The sequence below is a fragment of the Hyla sarda genome, unplaced genomic scaffold (assembly GCF_029499605.1).
Source record: "Hyla sarda isolate aHylSar1 unplaced genomic scaffold, aHylSar1.hap1 scaffold_38, whole genome shotgun sequence".
NCBI classification, from domain to species: domain Eukaryota; kingdom Metazoa; phylum Chordata; class Amphibia; order Anura; family Hylidae; genus Hyla; species Hyla sarda.
Genome location: NW_026610399.1, coordinates 397,550 through 419,726, shown reverse-complemented (window position 1 = coordinate 419,726; position 22,177 = coordinate 397,550). Strand labels below are relative to the sequence as shown.

At 44.1% G+C, this 22,177-nt stretch overlaps 1 protein-coding gene across 3 annotated transcripts in view; it reads left to right on the top strand.

Annotated features, from left to right (window-relative positions):
• Window positions 1-5,238: 5,238 nt before the first annotated feature.
• Window positions 5,239-22,177, top strand: part of PKP2 (plakophilin 2) — a 74,523-nt gene continuing 57,584 nt past the window's right edge. The window contains exons 1-2 of one of the 3 annotated variants that reach the window (XM_056553768.1): window positions 5,272-5,350; window positions 5,426-5,558. Coding sequence is in view for 1 of the 3 variants with exons in the window: in XM_056553767.1 (XP_056409742.1) it covers window positions 5,994-6,207 (214 nt within the window). In the remaining 2 variants the exon portion in view is untranslated. The other 2 variants (XM_056553769.1, XM_056553767.1) reach the window with 2 other exon arrangements.

Here is a 22,177-nt window from a genome sequence, read left to right as displayed (position 1 = left end):
ACATTACTAGTATCAGCAGAGTGCAGCATTACTAGTATCAGCAGAGTGCAGCATTACTAGTATCAGCAGAATGCAACATTACTAGTATCAGCAGAGTGCAGCATTACTAGTATCAGCAGAGTGCAGCATTACTAGTATCAGCAGAGTGCAGCATTACTAGTATCAGCAGAGTGCAGCATTACTAGTATCAGCAGAGTGCAACATTATTAGGATAAGCAGAGTGCAACATTACTAGTATCAGCAGAGTGCAGTATTACTAGTATCAGCAGAGTGCAACATTACTAGTATCAGCAGAGTGCAGCATTATTAGTATCAGCAGAGTGCAGCATTACTAGTATCAGCAGAGTGCAACATTACTAGTATCAGCAGAGTGCAGTATTACCAGTATCAGCAGAGTGCAGCATTACTAGTATCAGCAGAGTGCAGTATTACTAGTATCAGCAGAATGCAACATTACTAGTATCAGCAGAGTGCAGCATTACTAGTATCAGCAGAGTGCAACATTACTAGTATCAGCAGAGTGCAGCATTATTAGTATCAGCAGAGTGCAACATTTTTAGTATCAGCAGAGTGCAATATTATTAGTATCAGCAGAGTGCAACATTACTAGTATCAGCAGAGTGCAGCATTATTAGTATCAGCAGAGTGCAACATTTTTAGTATCAGCAGAGTGCAACATTTTTAGTATCAGCAGAGTGCAACATTATTAGTATCAGCAGAGTGCAGTATTACTAGTATCAGCAGAATGCAACATTACTAGTATCAGCAGAGTGCAGCATTACTAGTATCAGCAGAGTGCAACATTACTAGTATCAGCAGAGTGCAGCATTATTAGTATCAGCAGAGTGCAACATTTTTTGTATCAGCAGAGTGCAATATTATTAGTATCAGCAGAGTGCAACATTACTAGTATCAGCAGAGTGCAGCATTACTAGTATCAGCAGAGTGCAGCATTACTAGTATCAGCAGAGTGCAACATTACTAGTATCAGCAGAGTGCAGCATTACTAGTATCAGCAGAGTGCAGCATTACTAGTATTAGCAGAATGCAACATTACTAGTATCAGCAGAGTGCAGCATTACTAGTATCAGCAGAGTGCAGCATTACTAGTATCAGCAGAGTGCAGCATTACTAGTATCAGCAGAGTGCAGCATTACTAGTATCAGCAGAGTGCAGCATTATTAGTATCAGCAGAGTGCAGCATTACTAGTATCAGCAGAGTGCAACATTACTAGTATCAGCAGAGTGCAGCATTACTAGTATCAGCAGAGTACAGCATTACTAGTATCAGCAGAGTGCAGCATTATTAGTATCATATATATATATATATATATATATATATATATATATATATATATATACACAAATCATATGTTGCAGTATCTTGTAATATCTTTTTTATTGGACTAACATAATTATGTAGAGAAAAGCTTTCGGGATTCCTCCCTTTATCAAGTCCAAAGCAAGGATTTGCTTTGGACTTGATAAAGGGAGGAATCTGGAAAGCTTTTCTCTACAAATTTCTGTTAGTCCAATAAAAAAGATATTACAAGATACTGCAACATATTATGATTTGCAGCTGCATCACTGGACTAATACGGCTACTCAAATTTACTATATATATATATATATATATATATATATATATATATATATTATTATTATTATTATTTTTTTTTTTTTTTTTTATGACAGGAAGACTTTATAGTAATACTACCCTAAAGAAACTAGAAAGAAAGGTAAAATTATCTGAAATAACAAAGTTCTTCTGAAATGCACTAGGATAAAAGAAACATATAACATCACCATAACATATAAACATATATGTACTATACACTAGCCCCTTTATTAGAGCTCGCTGCCCTTACACTGTTAGATCTTCCCTATATTGAGGTTATGTCCATGACCCCACAGCGCAGCATGAAATCAAAGTAAACATTTTCTGTGGATGGGTTTCACTGTGAAGCCACATTAGATGGGAAAATCCAGTGATCTGAGACACTTCAAATGTAACAGCAGGACAAAGCAGCATGCGAGGAGAGGGTCGTATAGTCATGGATTGGTTCCAAGAACATGACACAGTGTTTTCTTTGCTTCCCCGACCTTCACGATCAATCCTATAGACATCTCTATTGTGAGATAGAATTGAGAATTTCTTTTCAGTCTGACCACAGACTCTCTGCTGCCATCTCTGTACATGTCAGGAATTGTCCAGAGCAGGAGCAAATCCCCATAGAGAACCTCTCCTGCTCCGGACAGTTCCTGACACAGACAATGATGTCAGAAGAGCACTGTGGTCAGACTGGAAAGAACTACGCAACTTACTGTGGCGCATACAGCAGCTGATAAGTACTGGAAGGATTACAATTTTTATATACGAATACATTTACAAATCTGTTAACTTTCTGGCACCATTTGATTTTGGGGGGGATGTTTTAAACCGGAGTACCTCTTTATAGCTGGGTTCACACAATGGACTTTCCGAGTGTCGGCTCGGAATCTATTCCGTCGTATGTTTCAGGGCAAATTTTGGGTCGTTTCACGTGGAATGCTGCACCACATTTATCCTCAGGTTGTGGGTGGTATTGCAGCTCAGTTACAACACTGGTATAACAACTTGGCTCCTCCATTTACACATACAACCTGCTGATAGTTGTAGTGCTGTTTTTGGAAGAAATTAGCTCTGTTTTTCATTGCTCAATAGCTCCTTTAAGGCTTGGTTCACATCCGCATCTGAGTTCCATTTCCATTGTAGCAGAACTTTACTGGACAAAAAGGCAATAAGCATTATATATATTTTTTTTGTCCAGTCAAATCCCCTAAATTGACACCAGATGGAAACCTGAAGTACGCCACTGAAGTCAATGGGATCCATTAGCGTCCATTGTGTAATGGGCTATCTGGGTAAAAGGGTTAAGGGAGACAAGAAATTGTCACTGAGCTCCATTTGCACAATTGTCATCTGTGTCCAGGACAGTATGGTTGGGGCGGCCACATTCTATATGGCTAAGGCCTGGTGAAATCGGGAAGTTATTACAGTTGCACCTATAGAATGATATAGTGACTGGCAGGTAGTGCCCTGTTAGGCTAGGTTTCCACTTAGTTTTTTTTTCTGGCAGTTTTTGGATATCTGCCATTGCAGTTTTTGAGCCAAAGTCAGAACAAAGTCAGAAGTGGATCCATAACGGAGGAGAAGTATAAGTCCTTCCTTTATATGTCCTATTCCTTTTGAATCCACTTCTGGCTTTGGTTCAAAAACTGCGGTGGCAGATATCCAAAAACTGCCAGAAAAAAAAAAAAGCAAGTGGAAACCTAGCCTGACCCTAGTCTAGTGAAACTTCTGTGATGTGTTAGTAATCATTTGTGTGACTTTTCCATATACCTCTATGAGGGTAAGATCGGGAGTGTACCAATTTAAGTGACATAGCCTTAGTATGGCCACCTAGGGTCCGAAGAGATGGCCAGAGCCTGTAAACAAGTGTTGACCTCTTTGATCGGCACCTTCTCTAGACTAGATTAGTTGTGCAGTCAGACCATCCTTCCTGCTGCTCTTTTGTAGTTTCAGCAAAAAATTTTTTAGCAAAGCGGCCCAACAAACAAGCTTCATCATGTGATCTTTCACCCTATTATACAAGGCAATGTCAACCTGTTTGGGCGTAAATCCCCCTGTGTAATAGGGACAATATTATTTAAATTTTTATGATAAAATACTGCAAATTATGCAAATGAGTTATCTTCCAAAAAAAATAAAACTCAAACTAGCCAATAAAATTACATGAAAATAGTTACTATACCAAGATATGATACTGAGTTACAAAGCGTGAAAGCAATCTAGGACTAGGTGCCACAAGAGGCATCCCTGGAGTGGTGATATACAGATTTACCCATATGGTGTTCTGATAGCTTGCTATAGTATAAAGTACTATGGTATGTATATATATATATATATATATATATATATATATATATATATATATACACACACACACTGATCCCTCAACATCCCTTACAATGGCCTCAACATACAATACTACAGACAGTCCAGCTCTGCGAAACATGTCACAACTGGAGGAACTGACTAATCAGAATGGGCATTTTACTGGTAAATTACCTGTCTTACAGAAGTGCATGCACTGACTGGCGTCTGGTAGTGCCCCCTACAGTACAGGGAGGTATTACATGTTCTGTACTCTTTACCTGTATTACTGAAGTGCATGCACTGACTGGTGTCTGGTAGCGCCCCTACAGTACAGGGAGGTATTACATGTTCTGTACACTTTACCTGTATTACTGAAGTGCATGCACTGACTGCTGTCTGGTAGCGCCCCCTACAGTACAGGGAGGTATTACATGTTCTGTACTCTTTACCTGTATTACTGAAGTGCATGCACTGACTGGTGTCTGGTAGCGCCCCCTACAGTACAGGGAGGTATTACATGTTCTGTACTCTTTACCTGTATTACTGAAGTGCATGCACTGACCGATGTCTGGTAGCACCCCCTACAGTACAGGGAGGAACTACATGTTCTGTACTACTCCTTACCTGTGCCATGGTTAGCTGCTCCTTTGGACATCAAGGGCGGTTCCATTTGGGACATTATGTGTACTGTATAGGACCCTGAAGAAGCTCCTGTCCTCTACATAAACCATCGTTTCGCAACCAGGGTGCCTCCAGCTATTGCAAAACTACAACTCCCAGCATGCCCGGACAGCCAACGGCTGTCCGGGCATGCTGGGAGTTGTAGTTTTGCAACAGCTGGAGGCACCCTGGTTGGGAAACTCTGACAGTGATTTACAGCTCCCAGCAGATCTTTATTACTTTTTATATATAAGGATTTGCTTTATCTCTATTAGTTATCTACCTATTTTTCTTTAATCCTCATTTTTTCCTATTTTTGGATGATATTTTGGGGCTTCAGAACCAATTACCAGGTTTCCATAGAGTTATGGTCTCAACATACAATGGTCATCCTGGAACCTATATATATATATATATATATATATATATATATATATATATTATTTATTTTTCTGTACTTGGGTCATCACACTCCTGGCTGCCATTTCAGCTTTATGTGACTCTTTTTATGCTATATGATATTATTCTTCATTGGTTTTAATAAAGATATTAATATTGGGGGAGATTTATCAAAACCTGTGCAAAGGAAAAGTTGCCCAGTTGCCCATAGCAACCAATCAGCTCGCTTCTTTCATTTTGCAGAGGCCTTGTTAAAAATGAAAGAAGCGATCTGATTGGTTGCTATGGGCAACTGGGCAACTGTTCCTCTGGACAGGTTTTGATAAATCTCCCCCAATGATTATATTTTTCTAGCCATCGTCTGTATTTGAGGTAGGACATTGTCATTATGCACAATTAATGAACGGTGGATCCTAAACAACTGATATACTTTTATGTTACTTTTAGTTTAGGCTGGGTTCACTGATATGTGTACCAATAATATCATCATACCAGAAACCAGAATCTCCTCCAAAATGACCAGACCCCCTCTGTAGACAGCTGTTTCGGAGCTTTTCTCCCTCATCATGGTGCTGAAGATGTAAGCCAATGCGTTTCGAGTTCTCTTGTTGTATAATTCATTTCTGTATATGCTGTAAAAGTTCATTGAATACCGCAACACAGTGCACTGTTAAATGCATTGTGCTGGATCTGCTCCAACTGTGTACATAATGTGATATGTGATCTACACAGCTGAGCCGCACCTCACCCCTCCCTAATCCTGGAGGTCTGGATCCTGTGCACCTCTTGCACAGTCCCCCTCCTCCTGTATGAGGCCCAACCCTGAACCTTATGGGCACTAAATCCTCCCCTTAGTTATCTGAGGAATCCCAGGCTGGGAATGTAAGGTGGGAGGTGTCCTGTCAGTATCTAAGTGAGGAAGCTGTGTGTGGAGGTGTGTGCTGGTGTCTGCTCCAGGGAAGTACTGTATACAGGTGGCTACAGTAGTGTTCTGGAGGCTTCCAGGAGATCCACAATGGCAGTCCTCGCCTCCCCCAGCATCGAGCATGGGTACATCAAGACCGTCCTGAGCAGAGAAAATTTCATGGACCTGGATAGTTCTACCCTGGCAATACCATCTGAGGAGAAGCTAACCATCAGCCGCCAAGACCCGGAGAAAGCCAGGAGGATCCAACACCAGGTGCAGCTCACCATGGCGAGGAAGACTACTAAAAAAAGTCTGGCTAACGGTGAGTTAACTGTGTGCCACCACCATACCAACCTGTGCCAGGCTCCAACTGGCCATATATAGTGCGATAGGCAGGGAGAAGACGTTAGCAGGTCAGGTGGAGGCGCAGAAAGCTGCACACTTCTAGTTGGTGGCCCCTTGGGCTCAAAACCTACAACTAACATCTTATGCTTGTGTCCCTTTTTTCACATATAGTGTATCCTGGTCAGTATTTTCAGCAAAAATCTTTGTGCCAAAATTATTATTTTGACGCACAACCTCTTAATAAATCTTCCGGTCACATCTTTTTTTCTCAATGTGGTCCAGGATAACTTAAGGTTTGTAATTTTTTGAAGCCTTTTGCTTGTGAAATTTATGTAAATTAGTAAATTTGTTACCACCGCACTTTCCTGACTGTTTGTCACACTCAAAAAAGCGCAAAAAGTTACAAAGGAAATAATTTTTAAAGGGAAATATTTTTTATTTTTTTTAAAGTCTAAACAGCTTGATAAATTCCCCTGTAACCCCAGGAGTGGGTCCAAAAAGCAGAAAAAGTTGCACATATTTCTGTTTATAATTGTTTCTCTGTCGTGTTTTTTATTTTTATTAAAATTTTTTTTTTTTTTTTTTTGCTTCAGATAAAGGTCCCAAAATACTAGGTGTGAACATAGACTCAATCTGAGTAATGTTGCACTTAGCTGTGATGAGTTTTGAAGCCTTCACATTTGGGAGCCTGGAAGTGCTTCATCTCAATGTCAGTCTTCTGCTATCAGGCGTCACGAACACGACGTGTTGAGATATTGGCGGCCATGGTCAGAACTACAGATAAAATATGTCTCTGGGGACACAGTTTAGCTATCAAAAGGGATGGAAACAAACTGTCTGTCTGTGGGGAGGTTCAAAACCATAAAATAAATAATAATGATAATAATATATTAGTAATTATAATTAATAGTAATAAAAAAGTAGAAAATATGAAACTATGGGGGAGATTTATCAAAACCTGTTCAGAGGAAAAGTTGCTGAGTTGCCCATAGCAACCAATCAGATCACTACTTTCAGTTTGCAGAGACCTTGTTAAAAATGAAAGAAGCGATCTGATTGGTTGCTATGGGCAACTCAGCAACTTTTCCTCTGAACAGGTTTTGATGAATCTCCCCCTATGTAGTATGAAAAGTAAATTCTACTTCTGCTACCTGGAAACAGTCAGCATGCAGGATGGCTGCTTTGATAGATATTACCGTTTTATGTTTGTTTTTTTTATTTTTGGAATACCCGGAAGAAAATGGTTCATAAATACAAAAGCATCAGAACACATTGCTATCTGGAAACCATCAGCAAGTCGTCTGGCTGCTTTAGGGAGTGCTCGTCATAGCTTGGGGGCTCATAACAACCTCATCTACATCAGTGTTTCCCAAACAAGGTGCATTCAGCTGTAGCACAACTACAACTCCCAGCATGCCCGCACAGCCAAAGACACCCTGCTTGGGATACACTGATTAACACACTATCTGAGCAGAGATGACATTACTCTAGACCAGTGTTTCCCAAGCCGGGTTCCTCCAGCTGTTTCAAAACTATAACTCCCAGCATGCCCGGACATTCAAAGACACCCTGCTTTGGATACACTAATCAACACACTATCGTAGCAGAGCTGACGTTACTCTAGACCAGTGTTTCGCAAACAGGGCGCCTCCATATGTCGCAAAACTACAATTCTCAGCATGCCCAGACAGCCAAAGGCTGTCCGGGCATGCTGGGAGTTGTAGTTTTGAAACAGCTGGAGGCACCCTGCTTGGGATACACTGATCAACACACTATCTTCGCAGAGCTGACGTTACTCTAGACCAGTGTTTTCCAAGCAGGGTGCCTCCAGCTGTTTCATTTGGCTGTCCGGGCATGCTGGGAGTTGTAGTTTTGCAACAGCTGAAGGCACTCTGTTTGGGAAACACTTATCCACACTCTGTTAAAATGCATAGCATCTACACTGGGTGTTTAGAGCATCTACACTGGGTGTTTAGAGGTCTAGCCATAGGGTTACAAACCTATTCACAGCTACAAATCCTATTTGCCTCCAATGTTCTTATTGGGTTTATACAGTATAATAAGAATATCAGATCTGTCCGCAGCAACTCCTGATGGTTTCCTGATTGTATTATGTGTTTAGATACGGGCAGGGCTGGTGCAAGGATTTTTGCCACCCTAGGCAAAAGCTAATTTTGCTGCCTTCTTGACTCCACCCATTGGCCCGCGCTTTGACACGCCTCACCTTACTCCTGGGGAGACACACTGTAACAAACCTCCTCCTCATGTAATCACCTTACAGTGTGTCTCCGTCCCCAGTAGTAAGGTGATTACATGAGGAGGAGGTTTGTTACAGTGTGTCTCCCCAGTAGTAACAAACCTCCTCTTCATGTAATCACCTTACTACTGGGGAGACACACTGTAACAAACCTCCTCCTCATGTAATCTTCATACTACTGGGGTGACACACTGTAACAAACCTCCTCCTCATGTAATCTCCATACTACTGGGGTGACACACTGTAACAAACCACTTGCTCATGTAATCTCCATACTACTGGGGTGACACACTGTAACAAACCACTTGCTCATGTAATCTCCATACTACTGGGGTGACACACTGTAACACACCTCCTCCTCATGTAATCTTACAGTGTGTCACCCCAGTAGTAACAAACCTCCTCCTCATGTAATCTCCTTACTAGTGATGAGCGGCATTGGCCATTTTCGAATTTGTGTTATTTTGCAAATATATAGCCAAATTTTGTCCTATATTCGCAAATTTAGCATATTCATTATATTTGCATAATTGCGTATTTGAGGAAGACACCACTGAGGGGGGGGGGGGCAACTTCACTATTGGTTGCTAGGGATGCTGATGATAACCTCTGACAAGTGTATTTGCATCATTCTAATTGGCCCACAAGTGTAAAGAAGGAATATGCGCATATGTGGGAAAAAAGCGAATATTCACAATTTCGAATATATAGCGAATATATTCGCAATATTCGCGAATTCGTGATATTCGCAATAAAAATTTGAAATGTGAATATTCGTGCCCAACACTACTCCTTACTACTGGGGTGACCCACATCAGAGGGGGTTTATGGTGATGCTGCTGGTTGAGCTAGTGGTTTAGATAGTTCTAACTTTCTTGTGGCGGATAGAGCGGTGCCTCCTTCAAGAGGGTGCTCTAGGCAGCTGCCTATTTTACCTATAGGCAGAGCCGGCCCTGAATACGGGCAGTATATTTGGTGTCACAAGCTTTCCTGTTGGCTGGGCGACTACCTACTGATCTTTTAAGAAAGATTCATGTTTCTGGTGTTTTTAAGTCTTTTTGCCCATTGTAGTTGAATTGCAATTGTTGCGCAGATTTTAAGCAAATATAACTTTGGTGTGTGAATAGGCCTTAAAAATAAATAAATAAAATTAAATAAATAAAATGAATTAAAGTTAAATAAAAATAATGAATAAATAAATATATTAAAATTAATTAAATACATTTAATGCATTTAATAAAATAAAATAAATTTACATTTAAATAAAATCAAAAAGAAGAAGAAAAAAAAAAAGCCATTCCTCTTTAATTGTTTGAGGAGTGTAATCATAAGGACCTAGGAATGGGTGCAATGTTTTAGGGATTAACCTTCCATTAGGTGAGTAGTGGGTGTAAGTGACTCCTGGTAATTTCTCGCCCCCGCCTCCCGACATACATCTGCGTTTACAGCTTCCGGCTTCCACATAAAAAAAAACATTTTTAAAAGGAAACTTTAATGGAGCTATAATAACCAGTAACAAGCGAGCAATAAACAGTAATAGCAGCATATATGTAATATTAAAAGGCTATTTCTGGATGTCCCCCTATATAATGCAGCATTCCTCTCTGATGATCACAGGTTTTATTTTATATCATATTTAGTCATCTTCTAAATTAAATTCCAGAAAGAATAGAATGCCAGGCCTTCAGTAAAGACTGACACAGAAACAGGCGAGGTAACAGGGGAATAATGTAAATCCAGACAGTCAGGGTAAGCAGAAAGCTGGGTGACAACCAGTCTGGCTGTTATTATATCTCCAGTAAAAGGATATAATGTTTTATAATGGATTTAGGGTGCTTTTTAAATTATTTTATTTTTAGCATACTTACCGGCCCTGATCTCCTGCAGATGCTGTTCTGAGAGGTCCCTGATCTCCCTAAGCTCCCGGTCCCCGCTGCTCCGAACTTCCTCTGTTTTGTTACTGCAGGAAATTTGCGCTTATCCAGACTCTGACCACCACTCTCCCGCCTCAGCCAGTTATAAAGCATCTTGTATGCTCAGAATATTCCTTCGAAGCTGCCACCCACCTTTTCTAGAGTCCATAATGGCAAAGCTGCAATGATTTTCACCAAATATGACTAAAGCTGTCCTTTTGCATTAGACGAAAGGTGTTCATTTCTTCCAGGAACAGCGCCACTCTTGTTTTAGCTGTGGTATTACAGCTCAGTTCCATTAAAGTGAATGGAACTTAGCTGTATGATGTAATACCATATACAACATAAGGACAGATGTGGCACTGTTTTTCTAATCTTGGATAACCAACTAGTTTTGATGAGTTGAGATGACAGTCTAGTATGTATGGGGGGATTCCTTTTGTTCTAAAGGAAGATAAGCCGCTATCAGAGAAGTCCTCAAGAGGTTTAATCTAACCATGGAGATTAGATTAGGGGCAGATCCAGAGTCTAGTCTCAGGAGGGGCACTATCAGAGTATTGTGCAGTGGTCAACATGCCCCCTCCCATAAACTTGCATTGAGGGGCATAATGTGATGTCACAAGGGGCGTGGCTGTGACGTCACAACACCCGCAGCCCGCACCCAGAGTTCGGAACAAAATGTTCAGAACGCTGGGGCAGTGGAGTACCCCTTTAAGTATGCAGCATAGTTCCCCCACACTAGGTAGGCAGTATAGTTCCCCCCCCCCCCCCCATTAGGTTGGCAGTATAGTTCCCCCCCCCCCCCCACATTAGGTTGGCAGTAAAGGGCCCCCCCCCACACACACACACACATTATGTTGTAGTTCCCCCCCCCCCCCCCCCTCATTAGGTTGGCAGTACAGTTCCACACACACACACACACACACACACACACACATTTGGTAGGCATTGGCCCCCACAGACATACAGCCTTCAGCCATATACAGTGTATGGCTGGAGGCTATATGCCTGTGTACAGTCCCACTTCAGGAGGAGCGGTGGTCGGAGCACAGAAGATGACGTACCACTGGTACCTTACCATGCGAGCGTCCTTCTCCTAGCTGCTCTGCTTCTATGGGCGACCGCACGGGACGTCAGTGATGTCCCTGAGTGTGCTACCTCCCGGCGGATCTTTCGGGACACAGGGATGTCCCGAATGTGAATGGAAATTTAAATTGGGGTGTGGGGGTTTAGGGGGGCAATTGCGCCCCCCCCCCCCCTAGTTCCGCCACTGGATTAGATGCTTATTGTCTACCCATGATATGTGTAAGGGGTACTCCCGACTCTCCCTTGTTAGATGAAGAAGACTAGAGAATTAGGTGTGATTGATTTCAACATGCAAGACCAGTGGTGTAGATAGGAGAGCCCATGGTGCATATAGAAATGGGCTTCATATTATGGCACCTGATTTTGCCCCTCCATTTATTCTCTGACCATGCATTTCCCTGGAGAGAGGAGTTCCTACCAATAGAAGAAGGAATGAGACGAATCAGCATAAGGGCCCCATAGCACCAGCGTGGTCTGCCACTATTGTAGTAAATACTTGCTCCAGATCCTTCTCTTCTCAGGGGAGATAAGTCGTGGACTTGGTGTTGGTCAGGAGTGATGGCGGTCAATTGATTGTGTATATGGCTGACTGTATGGACAACCTAGCGTTTATACTGAGTTTGGTTCTTAAGAATAAGTGGGGGGTAGGGGTTTGGCAAGGGTAGCTACACATTCTTCTAAAGAATCCCACATTCTTCTCTTGAACTTCCCCATGACCCCTGGGCCCAGCGCTGCCATTCCTTCCTGTGCAGTCAGTGCATCATACTGGGATGTGGGTGAGAGGGGGCAGAGAGAGATAAAGATATCCTGAGTGGTCTGCACCATAAATAACACCATGTGATGGAACAAAGCGGCCTCCCTGGGGTCAGATTGTGTGTCCACCAGATAAGGGGCTTCACAGTAATGTTAAGCACATTGCCTAAAATAAACAGCATTGCATATGGAATTGTCTCTGGTTTTTGTCACAAGCTGGTGGATGCCATGACTTGAGTGCTCAGGTTATAGGCGCTTGTAGACCATGAGTAGATGGCACTAGAGAACTAACACCTACCCTCCAAACTTCAATGGAAACAAACACTGCAGCCCAGAGTATTTCAGTAGATGAGCAAGTATATTCTATAGAGGAGGGGAGACGTGTATGACATGATGTGAGACTAGTGGAGAAATGTCACTCATTGGCAGCTACATACATAAGACTGGGTCTTATATTCATTTTAGTCACCAAAAACACACTAGGACTTATTTTCAGTGTAGGACTTATTTATTTACGGTACCATATGTACACTGAACAACTGTCAGGATCCGGACTGGTATGCAGTGAGGATACTGGTGGTGGATCCTCTGTGTCAGTGGGGTGATGACGTGGGCCGTACCAGGGGAACAGAGTCTAAGGGGTTACTGGTTTTCACCAGAGCCCGCTGCAAAGCGGGATGGACTTGCAGCTGCAGGTAACCCCCAGGTCGTTCCACCCGATAGCGACTCAACCCCAGCTGATGGCTGAGACAGGCTCGGTACAAGGGATAAGGCAAGAGCAAGGTCGGACATAGCAGAAGGTCAGGGCAGGCAGCAAGGATCGTAGTCAGGGGCAACAGCAGAGGGTCTGGAACACTGGCTTGGAACATACACAGAAACGCTTTCACTGGCACTGAGGCAACAAGATGCGGCGATACCAGCAAGGGGAACTGGTTTTATATACTGAGGACACATGTGAATGTACTGATTGGGCCAGGCGCCAATCAATGGCGCACTGGCCCTTTAAATCTCAGAGAGTCGGGAGCGGGGCCGCGCGCGCCGGCACTGAGCCAACGGAGGACGGGACAGGTGAGGGGATTGGGATGCGAGCCGCGGGCGTGTCCCGCTACGCGGGTGGCATCCCTGCTGGTGACACTAATGCAGCGCTCCCGGTCAGCGGGTCTGACCGGGGCGCTGCATGGAGGTGAATGCCGCAAGTGCTCCGGGGAGGAGCGGGGACCCGGAGCGCTCGGCGTAACAACAACATTTAAGGCTCTGAGACGTCCCAAGACCAGGAAACAGCAAGAGCAGCGGAGAACAGTGAGGCCGGTTCCTTAGCAACGGAGGACAAAGGCAAGTTAAAATGTGTTTTTTAATATTTGCAGCCCGGGCATTGCCTAGGTCAGTGGATTTCAACCTGCGGACCTCCAGATGTTGCAAAACTCCAACTCCCAGCATGCCCGGACAGCCGTTGGCTGTCCGGGCATGCTGGGAGTTGTAGTTTTGCAACATCTGGAGCTCCGCAGGTTGAAGACCACTGGCCTAGGTCTTATTTTCGGGGTAGGGCTTATATTGCAGCCAACCCCGATAATACAACTAGGGCTTATTTTCGTGGTAGGGTGTAGTTTCGGGGAAACACGGTAGTGAAAAATAAGTTCCACAGCAGCACAGAGGATTTCAGCTGTGTATTGAGGCAGCAAGCTATTCTTGTAAAGATGACTCCTACTTTAAATGGGCTGTTGTCTTCTTGTCGAGCCCTCACTACCAGCACATTCCTACAGAATGAGAGAAATGCTGAAATAAGCAGAAATCCGGCCCTGTCCTCACACATCTCATGATGATCTCTCTTTATCTCAATTATTACTCATTCCACACTCAACGCTTGTTCAGACAGGAAGCAACATCTTCATAATGCACCAGAAATCCATCCTCTGCCTAATTAAAGGCTCAGGCTTCTGCTCTGTCCTTCCCCCATGCTTTACACTGCACTTCTACCTGTTCGGATGGATACATATATCCTAAGGGAGATGACTTCCTACTAGATGAGTCCTGGAGATCTGCCGGGATAGTGGATCACTAGGAATGTCTTATCAGTTTCAGGGCCTTTGGGCAAGAGGGCAACAAGATCCAAACAAGATGGAGATCTTCTATTGTTCCCCACAAAGACGGAAAAGAAAACACTGGACATCTTTCTAACGTCTTTTAGGAAACTTTGCATTCTGTTGTAGTATCTAAGTCAATGAGAATGAATGAGCCTATTTACCGTATTTTTCGTCCTATAGGACGCACCGGCGTATAAGACGCACCCAATTTATAGGTGCAAAATCTAAAAAAAATAAAGATTTTGAACCCAATAGTGGTCTTCAACCTGCGGACCTCCAGTTGTTGCAAAACTACAACTCCCAGCATGCCCGGACAGCCGTTGGCTGTCCGGGCATGCTGGGAGTTGTAGTTTTGCAACATCTGGAGGTCCGCAGATTGAAGACCACTGGATAGGAGGTAATACTCAAGTGTCCCCGTCGCTCCGGAACGTCTCTGCTGCCGGCCGGGTATCCTCGCTCTCCGTCGCTGCCATCTCGTAGTTACGCACGCCGACGCACGTACGCGACGACGTGATGACGAGGAAGGAGAGCGCCGGCCATACAGGGGATCCCTGAACGGAGAAGACACCGAGGAGGCAGGTAAGGTCCCTCCCGGTGTCCTGTAAGCACTAACCCGGCTATTCAGTCGGGCTGTTCGGGACCGCCGCGGTGAAATTGCGGCGGTCCCGAACAGCCCGACTGAAGGGAAAGTGACACTAACCCGGCTGTTCAGACGCGGCGGTCAGCTTTGATCGCCGCATCTGAAGGGTTAATACAGGGCATCACTGCGATCGGTGATGTCCTGTATTAGCCGCGGGTCCCGGCCGATGATGGCCGCAGGGACCGCCGTGATAGGGGTGTATTCGCCGTATAAGACGCACCAACTTTTTCCCCCCAGTTTTGGGGAAGAAAAAGTGCGTCTTATACGGTGAAAAATACGGTATATAGACACCTATGGCTTTAGTTAAAGGGGATGTCCATTTAAAATAATTTTAGGGTGGGGTCACATGTGCAGAATTTGCTGGTGGGTATTTTTCTACACAGTGGGGAATATTCTTCAAAGGATTTAGACTAGTTTTTCCTGTCTAAAATTGTCGCAGACTAAATATGTGCAGCTTTTCTGCGACTTTTTCTTTAGAGGATTTTTAGAACATGATGCATTCTAGTCTATTTTAGATGGGGAAAAATGCATTTTCAGCAACAAGTCGCATCGGCTGAAAGTACGCCGAAATGTCAGACCATATTGGAGCAGGTTTAATACAGTCTAAAGTATAGATCCGAAGTCCGTGCACAGAATTTATCAAGAGCCGCGCGCCTTTTGATAAATTAGGTGCACAATAGACCGGCCTAACACTCTGTAGTTTGGTCTATATTGATGCGGGACATAGACAACTTTGATAAATATCCCCCATTGAGTTCAATTGGTAGGAAAATATGCAGCAGCAAAATATAGCATGTGTGACCCTGCCCTTAAAGGGGTACTCTGGTGGAAAAAACATATATATATATATATATATATATTATAATAATTTTTTTTATTTTTTTTATTTTTTTTTTCAAATCAACTGGTGCCATAAAGTTATACAGATTTGTAAATTACTTCTATTAAATAATTGTAATCCTTGCAGTACTTATCAGGTGCTGCATACTACAGAGGAAGTTGTGTAGTTCTTTTCTTGTAATAAATAATAGTGCCATGTATCCGCACAGTGGGTATATCATGCGACTTAAAAAACGGAGGCTCAATCCGTGTTCAGACATTATAGAAAAAAATCACACTGCACATGATTTGCATATAAAAATGATTTTTTAGTTATATAAACCATCCGGTTATTTCTTAGTAATATTACAAAAGTATTCACCCAAAGTGCTCACTGAATAGCGCAACAGTCCGTTAGGTCTCCGGTATATATTTCACCCTTTTCCGGGCATTTCAGAGTCCATGTGGTTCACCTTCCTCTCACAAAGGAGAAGCCGCAAATGAGCGCCGGACGTTTCGGAGGCCACACCTCCTTTCTCAACCATGAGGAGGTGTGGCCTCAAACGTAGGAAGTATTTATATTACTAAAAAATATTTTTTATATGCAAATCGTGTGCAGTGTAGTTCTTTTCTGTCTGACCACAGTGCTCTCTGCTGACACCTCTCTCCCTTCCAGGAACTGTCCAGAGCAGGATAGGTTTGCTATGGGGATTTGCTTCTACTCTGGACAGTTCCTGACACAGACAGAGGTGTCAGCAGAGAGCACTGTGGTCAGACAGAAAAGAACTACACAACTTCCTCTGCAGTATACAGCAGCTGATAAGTACTGGAAGATTAAGATTTTTATATAGAAGTAATTTACAAATCTTTTTATCTTTCTGGAGCCAGTTCATGTGAATAATAATAATAATAATTAATAATAATATTATTACGTTTTCCACTGGAGTACCGCTTTAAGTAAATAAAGTGCAGGGGAGGTTGGAAGGTGCTTCTCATCTTTGGGCCACAGCAGTTGCAAAAAGCAGATCTCATTTTGGAGGACCTGTCCTGTCCTACATTACATAGGGCCCATTTAAATCAATGGGTTGACTATGTAATGCTTAATTTCCCCTGTGGTGGCGCTGCAGGCAAACAGAGCACTTACTGCTAGGTTCCTTTACAGATCACAGTTGATTCCAGGGGAATTTGTAATCCACTGATTGAGAAGAGTCACCTTTCTTTTAAATGGGCACTGTCATTTAAAAAAATTTTTTTTGCTATTGCAAAATAAAAAAAAAAAATAAGTTTTCATTGTGTTTAAAAAAGTTGCCGCAAGGGGTCTCCCTACTTGTCCAGTGCCCATTTCCCCCCTCCCGATCTTTTGCACAGACTTTGGACTCCTGCTAGCCTGGCAGAAGTTCAAACACAGGAAATGCAGTCTGGTGTGCTGAGGTGGGGGGGGGGGGGGGGTCCAGCCTTATCCAATCATAGCTCATCTCACACTTAACTGCTGTTTGCTGTTGGTTGCAGAGAGTAAGGGAGGAAGTGCTCCCCTGTATGGCTTCAGAGGATGTCACGCCTGCTGGGGAACGCCCCTTAAAGTGTATGGTGGCAACTCGACTCTTCACCGCACGTGTTTGATTTTCACCACCCAAACTTAATGGGGGAGATATATCAAAACCTGTCCAGAGAAAAGTTGCCCATAGCAACCAATCAGCCTTTGGCTAGTCGGGCATGCTGGGAGTTGTAGTTTTGCAATGGCTGGAGGCACCCTGGTTGGGAACCACTGCAACAGACAGTGGAGTCACTTATGATAACTACAGTCATGGCCGTAAATGTTGGCACCCCTGAAGTATTTCTCACAGGAAAGGATTGCAGTAACACAGGTTTTGCTATACACATGTTTATTCCCTTTGTGTTTATTGGAACTAAACCAGAAAAGGGAGAAAAAAGCAAATTGGACATAATGTCACCAAACTCCAAAAATGGTCTGGACAAAATTATTGGCACCCTTAACTTAATATTTGGTTGCACACCCTTTGGAAAAAATAACAGAAATCAGTTTCTTCCTATAACCATCAATAAGCTTCTTACACCTCTCAGCCGGAATGTTGGACTCTTCCTTTCCAGCGCTTTTGTTTGCATCCATTTATTGGGGCTTTTTGACGTATGTTTGGGGTCATTGTCCTGCTGGAAGACCCAAGATCTCGGACACAAACCCAGCTTTCTGACACTGGGCTGTACAGTGCGACCCAAAATCCATTGGTAATCCTCAGATTTCATGATGTCTTGTACACATTCAAGGCCCCCAGTGCCAGAGGCAGCAAAACAACCCAAAACATCATTGACCATATTTCACTGTAGGTACTGTGTTCTTTTTTTTGTAGGCCTCATTCTGTTTTCGGTAAACAGTAGAATGATGGGCTTTACCAAAAAGCTCTATCTTGGCCTCATCTGCCCACAAGACGTTTTCCAAGAAGGATTTTGGTTATGCAAGTTCATTTTGGTAAAATGTAGTCTTTCTTTTTTATGTCTCTGTTTCAGCAGTGGGGTCCTCCTGGGTCTCCTCCATAGTGGGTCTCCTCCATAGTGGGGTCCTCCTGGGTCTCCTCCATAGTGGGGTCCTCCTGGGTCTCCTCCATAGTGGGGTCCTCCTGGGTCTCCTCCATAGTGGGGTCCTCCTGGGTCTCCTCCATAGTGGGGTCCTCCTGGGTCTCCTCCATAGCATTTCATTTAAATGTTGACTGATAGTTCGTGCTGACACTGATGCTCCCTGAGCCTGCAGGACAGCTTGAATATATTTGGAACTTGTTTGGGGCTGCTTATCCACCATCCAGACTATCCTGCGTTGACACCTTTTTCATCATTTTTTCTCTTCCATCCACGCCCAGGGAGATTAGCTACAGTGCCATTGGTTGCAAACTTCTTCTTGATAATGTTGTGCACTGTGGAAAAAGGCAAATCTAGATCTCTGGAGATGAACTTGAGAACCAAAATTGTGGGAAAATATCAACAATATCAAGGTTACCAGTCCTCACACAGTTCTCTTCCCCTCTTTCTGTTCTTCATGCTTAGTGTGGCACACACAGACACGCAATGCAAAGACTAAGTGAACTTCTCTCCTTTTTTATCTGTCAGGTGTGATTTTTTTTTTTTTATATTGCCCACACCTGTTACTTGCCCCAGGTTAGTTTAAAGGAGCATCTCTTATCTAACAATCTTATTTTTCCACAATTTTGAAAGGGTACCAATAATTTTGTCCAGCCCATTTTTGCAGTTTGGTGTCATTATGTCCAATTTGCTTTTTTTTTCCCTCCCTTTCTTGGTTTAATTCCAATACACACAAAGGGAATAAACATGTGTATAGCAAAACATGTGTTACTGCAATCCTTTCCTGAGAGAAATACTTCATTTTCTAGAAAAATTTCAGGGGTGCCAACATTTACAGCCGTGGCTTAATGTGGTGGGGGAAGAGCTGCAGTGTAAAGTATTGGGAAGAGACAAACTAAGATGGGGTGGATTCCTGATTACCTCAGCGCAGCTTCGACTTCTAAGCCTTGATTCTATACAACTGTAACAAACCCTCAGCTGTAACAAGTATCAGTAATGTAGAGTGTGCTGGAGTTGTAGTCTTGCTGCGCTATTCTAACACATTGGAGCAATATATAAGGAGTCTCCGCACCCTTTGACACCTCTATTTGTGTTCTTCCTCTGTGTTTGTGGTATAGTTACCAGCCTGACCAGACAAGTTCTTCCTGCAGCAGCATGGCCCTCAGCGATGTATAATTTAGATTTATTCTCTGAATGATACATTCCTCGCCGTACGTTCATATATTATTACAGTCACATGACCACTCCGGAATTGAACCGTGCTTTGAACTTGACAATGGGTTTGAATGTAAACTTGAAGAAGTGGACACACCCCAAACCCTGCGGTGTCTACCCCTGCGTGTACCATGGTTCACCGGGAGACGGAATGACTTGCCGTCTGCACCAGATTTGTATAGTATTTGAATTTTATATCTATTTATGTGAAGTCAATATTGAATCACGTGACCGGTGGAGGATGCGCTTTTAAAGGATCATTTACTTATTGTATTTAACTTTTTACACCTGAACAAAACATCCTGACTGGTAATGGTTGGAGTTCCACTTTCCGTACGGAGCTCCAATAACCTTTATAGTTCTATGCATAGTGTGCAGGGTAGTCAGTAGAGCAAGACTTGGAGGGAGATTTATCAAAACCTGTGTAGAAGAAGACTGGTGCAGTTGCCCATAGCAACCAATCAAATGGCTTCTTTCATTTTTAAAAAGGCATCTGAAAAATGAAAGAAGAAAGCTGATTGGTTGCTATGGGCAACTGCACCACTCTTCCTCTATGCAGGTTTTGATAAGCCTTTCCTTAAGGCTACTTTAACAATATCTAAATTATCCGTTTTAAAGACCCGTTATAATGTTTCGTTAAGGAAAGCCTTAAAACCGGCCGTTAAACAGCTGTTACAAAACCCCATTCAAGTCTATGGGATTTTGTGTTTAGCTGTTATGACCCGTTATGAATAATGGACGTTATTTTGTGACTGGAGAAAAAAAACGGTAATTTTCTCCCGTCACAAAATAACGTCCGTTATTCAGAACAGCATTAACAGGTCATAATGGCTGACCACAAAATCCCATACACTTGACTGGGATTTTGTAACCACCATATGGGATTTTGTAACGGCCGTTTAATGGCCAGTTTTAAGGGTTTCCTTAGTGGAACATTATAACAGGTCTTTAAAACTGAGAAGTTGGTACAGTGGCCCCTCAAATTACAATGGCCTCAGGTTACAATATTTTTGGCTTTTTCTGCGTGTACCATGGTTCACCGGGAGACGGAATGACTTCAGGTAACACAGGCTTTGGACACACTAAACGCTTTCACTGGCACAAGGCAACAAGATCCGGCAAGGGAGTGCAGGGGCAGTGAGCAAATATAGTCTGGGAGCAGGTGGAAGCCAATTAAGCTAATTGGGCCAGGCACCAATCATTGGTGCGCTGGCCCTTTAAGTCTCAGAGAGCTGGCGCGCGCGCGCCCTAGAGAGCGTAGCCGCGCGCGCCAGCACATGACAGCAGGGGACCGGGACGGGTAAGTGACCTGGGATGCGATTCGCGAGCGGGCGCGTCCCGCTGTGCGAATCGCATCCCTGACGGCCATGACAGTGCAGCGCTCCCGGTCAGCGGGACTGACCGGGGCGCTGCAGGGAGAAAGACGCCGTGAGCGCTCCGGGGAGGAGCGGGGACCCGGAGCGCTAGGCGTAACAGTACCACCCCCCACCCCCCCTTAGGTCTCCCCTTTTTTTTGTCCGGTAACTGCCTCCCCTGGGATGAGGACACCGGGAAAGAATGGAGGGTTTCCTCAACGGCAGGCAGTACAGCAGGAGTTGGAATGGGGAGGGAGGGCAGAGGGTGAAGCTTGGCACGGGGCAGGGAGACACAAGGACGGGAGCCATGAGGAGGCACAGAGGCTTGCCTGACGGGACTGGGAGGGAGGGAGAGGCACTTCCTGTGGCAGGCAGAGTCCCAGTTCTTGATCTCCCCGGTGGTCCAATCAAGGGTGGGAGAATGAAGCCGGAGCCATGGCAGACCGAGGAGGACCTCAGAGGTACAGTTGGGGAGAACGAAGAGCTCAATCCTTTCGTGGTGGGGTCCAATAGACATCAGGAAGGGTTCTGTGCGGTAACGCACGGTGCAATCCAATCTGACTCCGTTGACCGCGGAAATGTAGAGCGGCTTGACGAGACGGGTCACCGGGATGCTGAATTTATTCACAAAGGACTCCAAAATAAAATTCCCAGAGGCACCAGAGTCCAAGCAGGCCACGGCTGAGAGGGAGGAGTTGGCTGAAGGAGAAATCCGCACGGGCACCGTGAGACGTGGAGAAGCAGACTTAGAACCAAGAGACGCCACACCCACGTGAGCTGGGTGCGTGCGTGCGTTTCCCAGACGTGGAGGACGGATAGGGCAATCCACCAAGAAATGCTCGGTACTGGCACAGTAAAGACAGAGATTTTCTTCCCTACGGCGATTCCTCTCTTCCTGGGTCAGGCGAGACCGATCCACTTGCATGGCCTCCTCGGCGGGAGGCCCAGGCTTAGATTGCAACGGATACTGTGGGAGAGGTGCCCAGAGATCTAAGTCTTTTTCCTGGCGGAGCTCTTGGTGTCGCTCAGAAAAACGCATGTCAATGCGGGTAGCCAAATGGATGAGTTCTTGCAGGTTGGCAGGAATCTCTCGTGCGGCCAGCACATCCTTGATGCGACTGGATAGGCCTTTTTTAAAGGTCGCGCAGAGAGCCTCGTTATTCCATGATAACTCGGAAGCAAGAGTACGAAATTGGATGGCGTACTCGCCCACTGAAGAATTACCCTGGACCAGGTTCA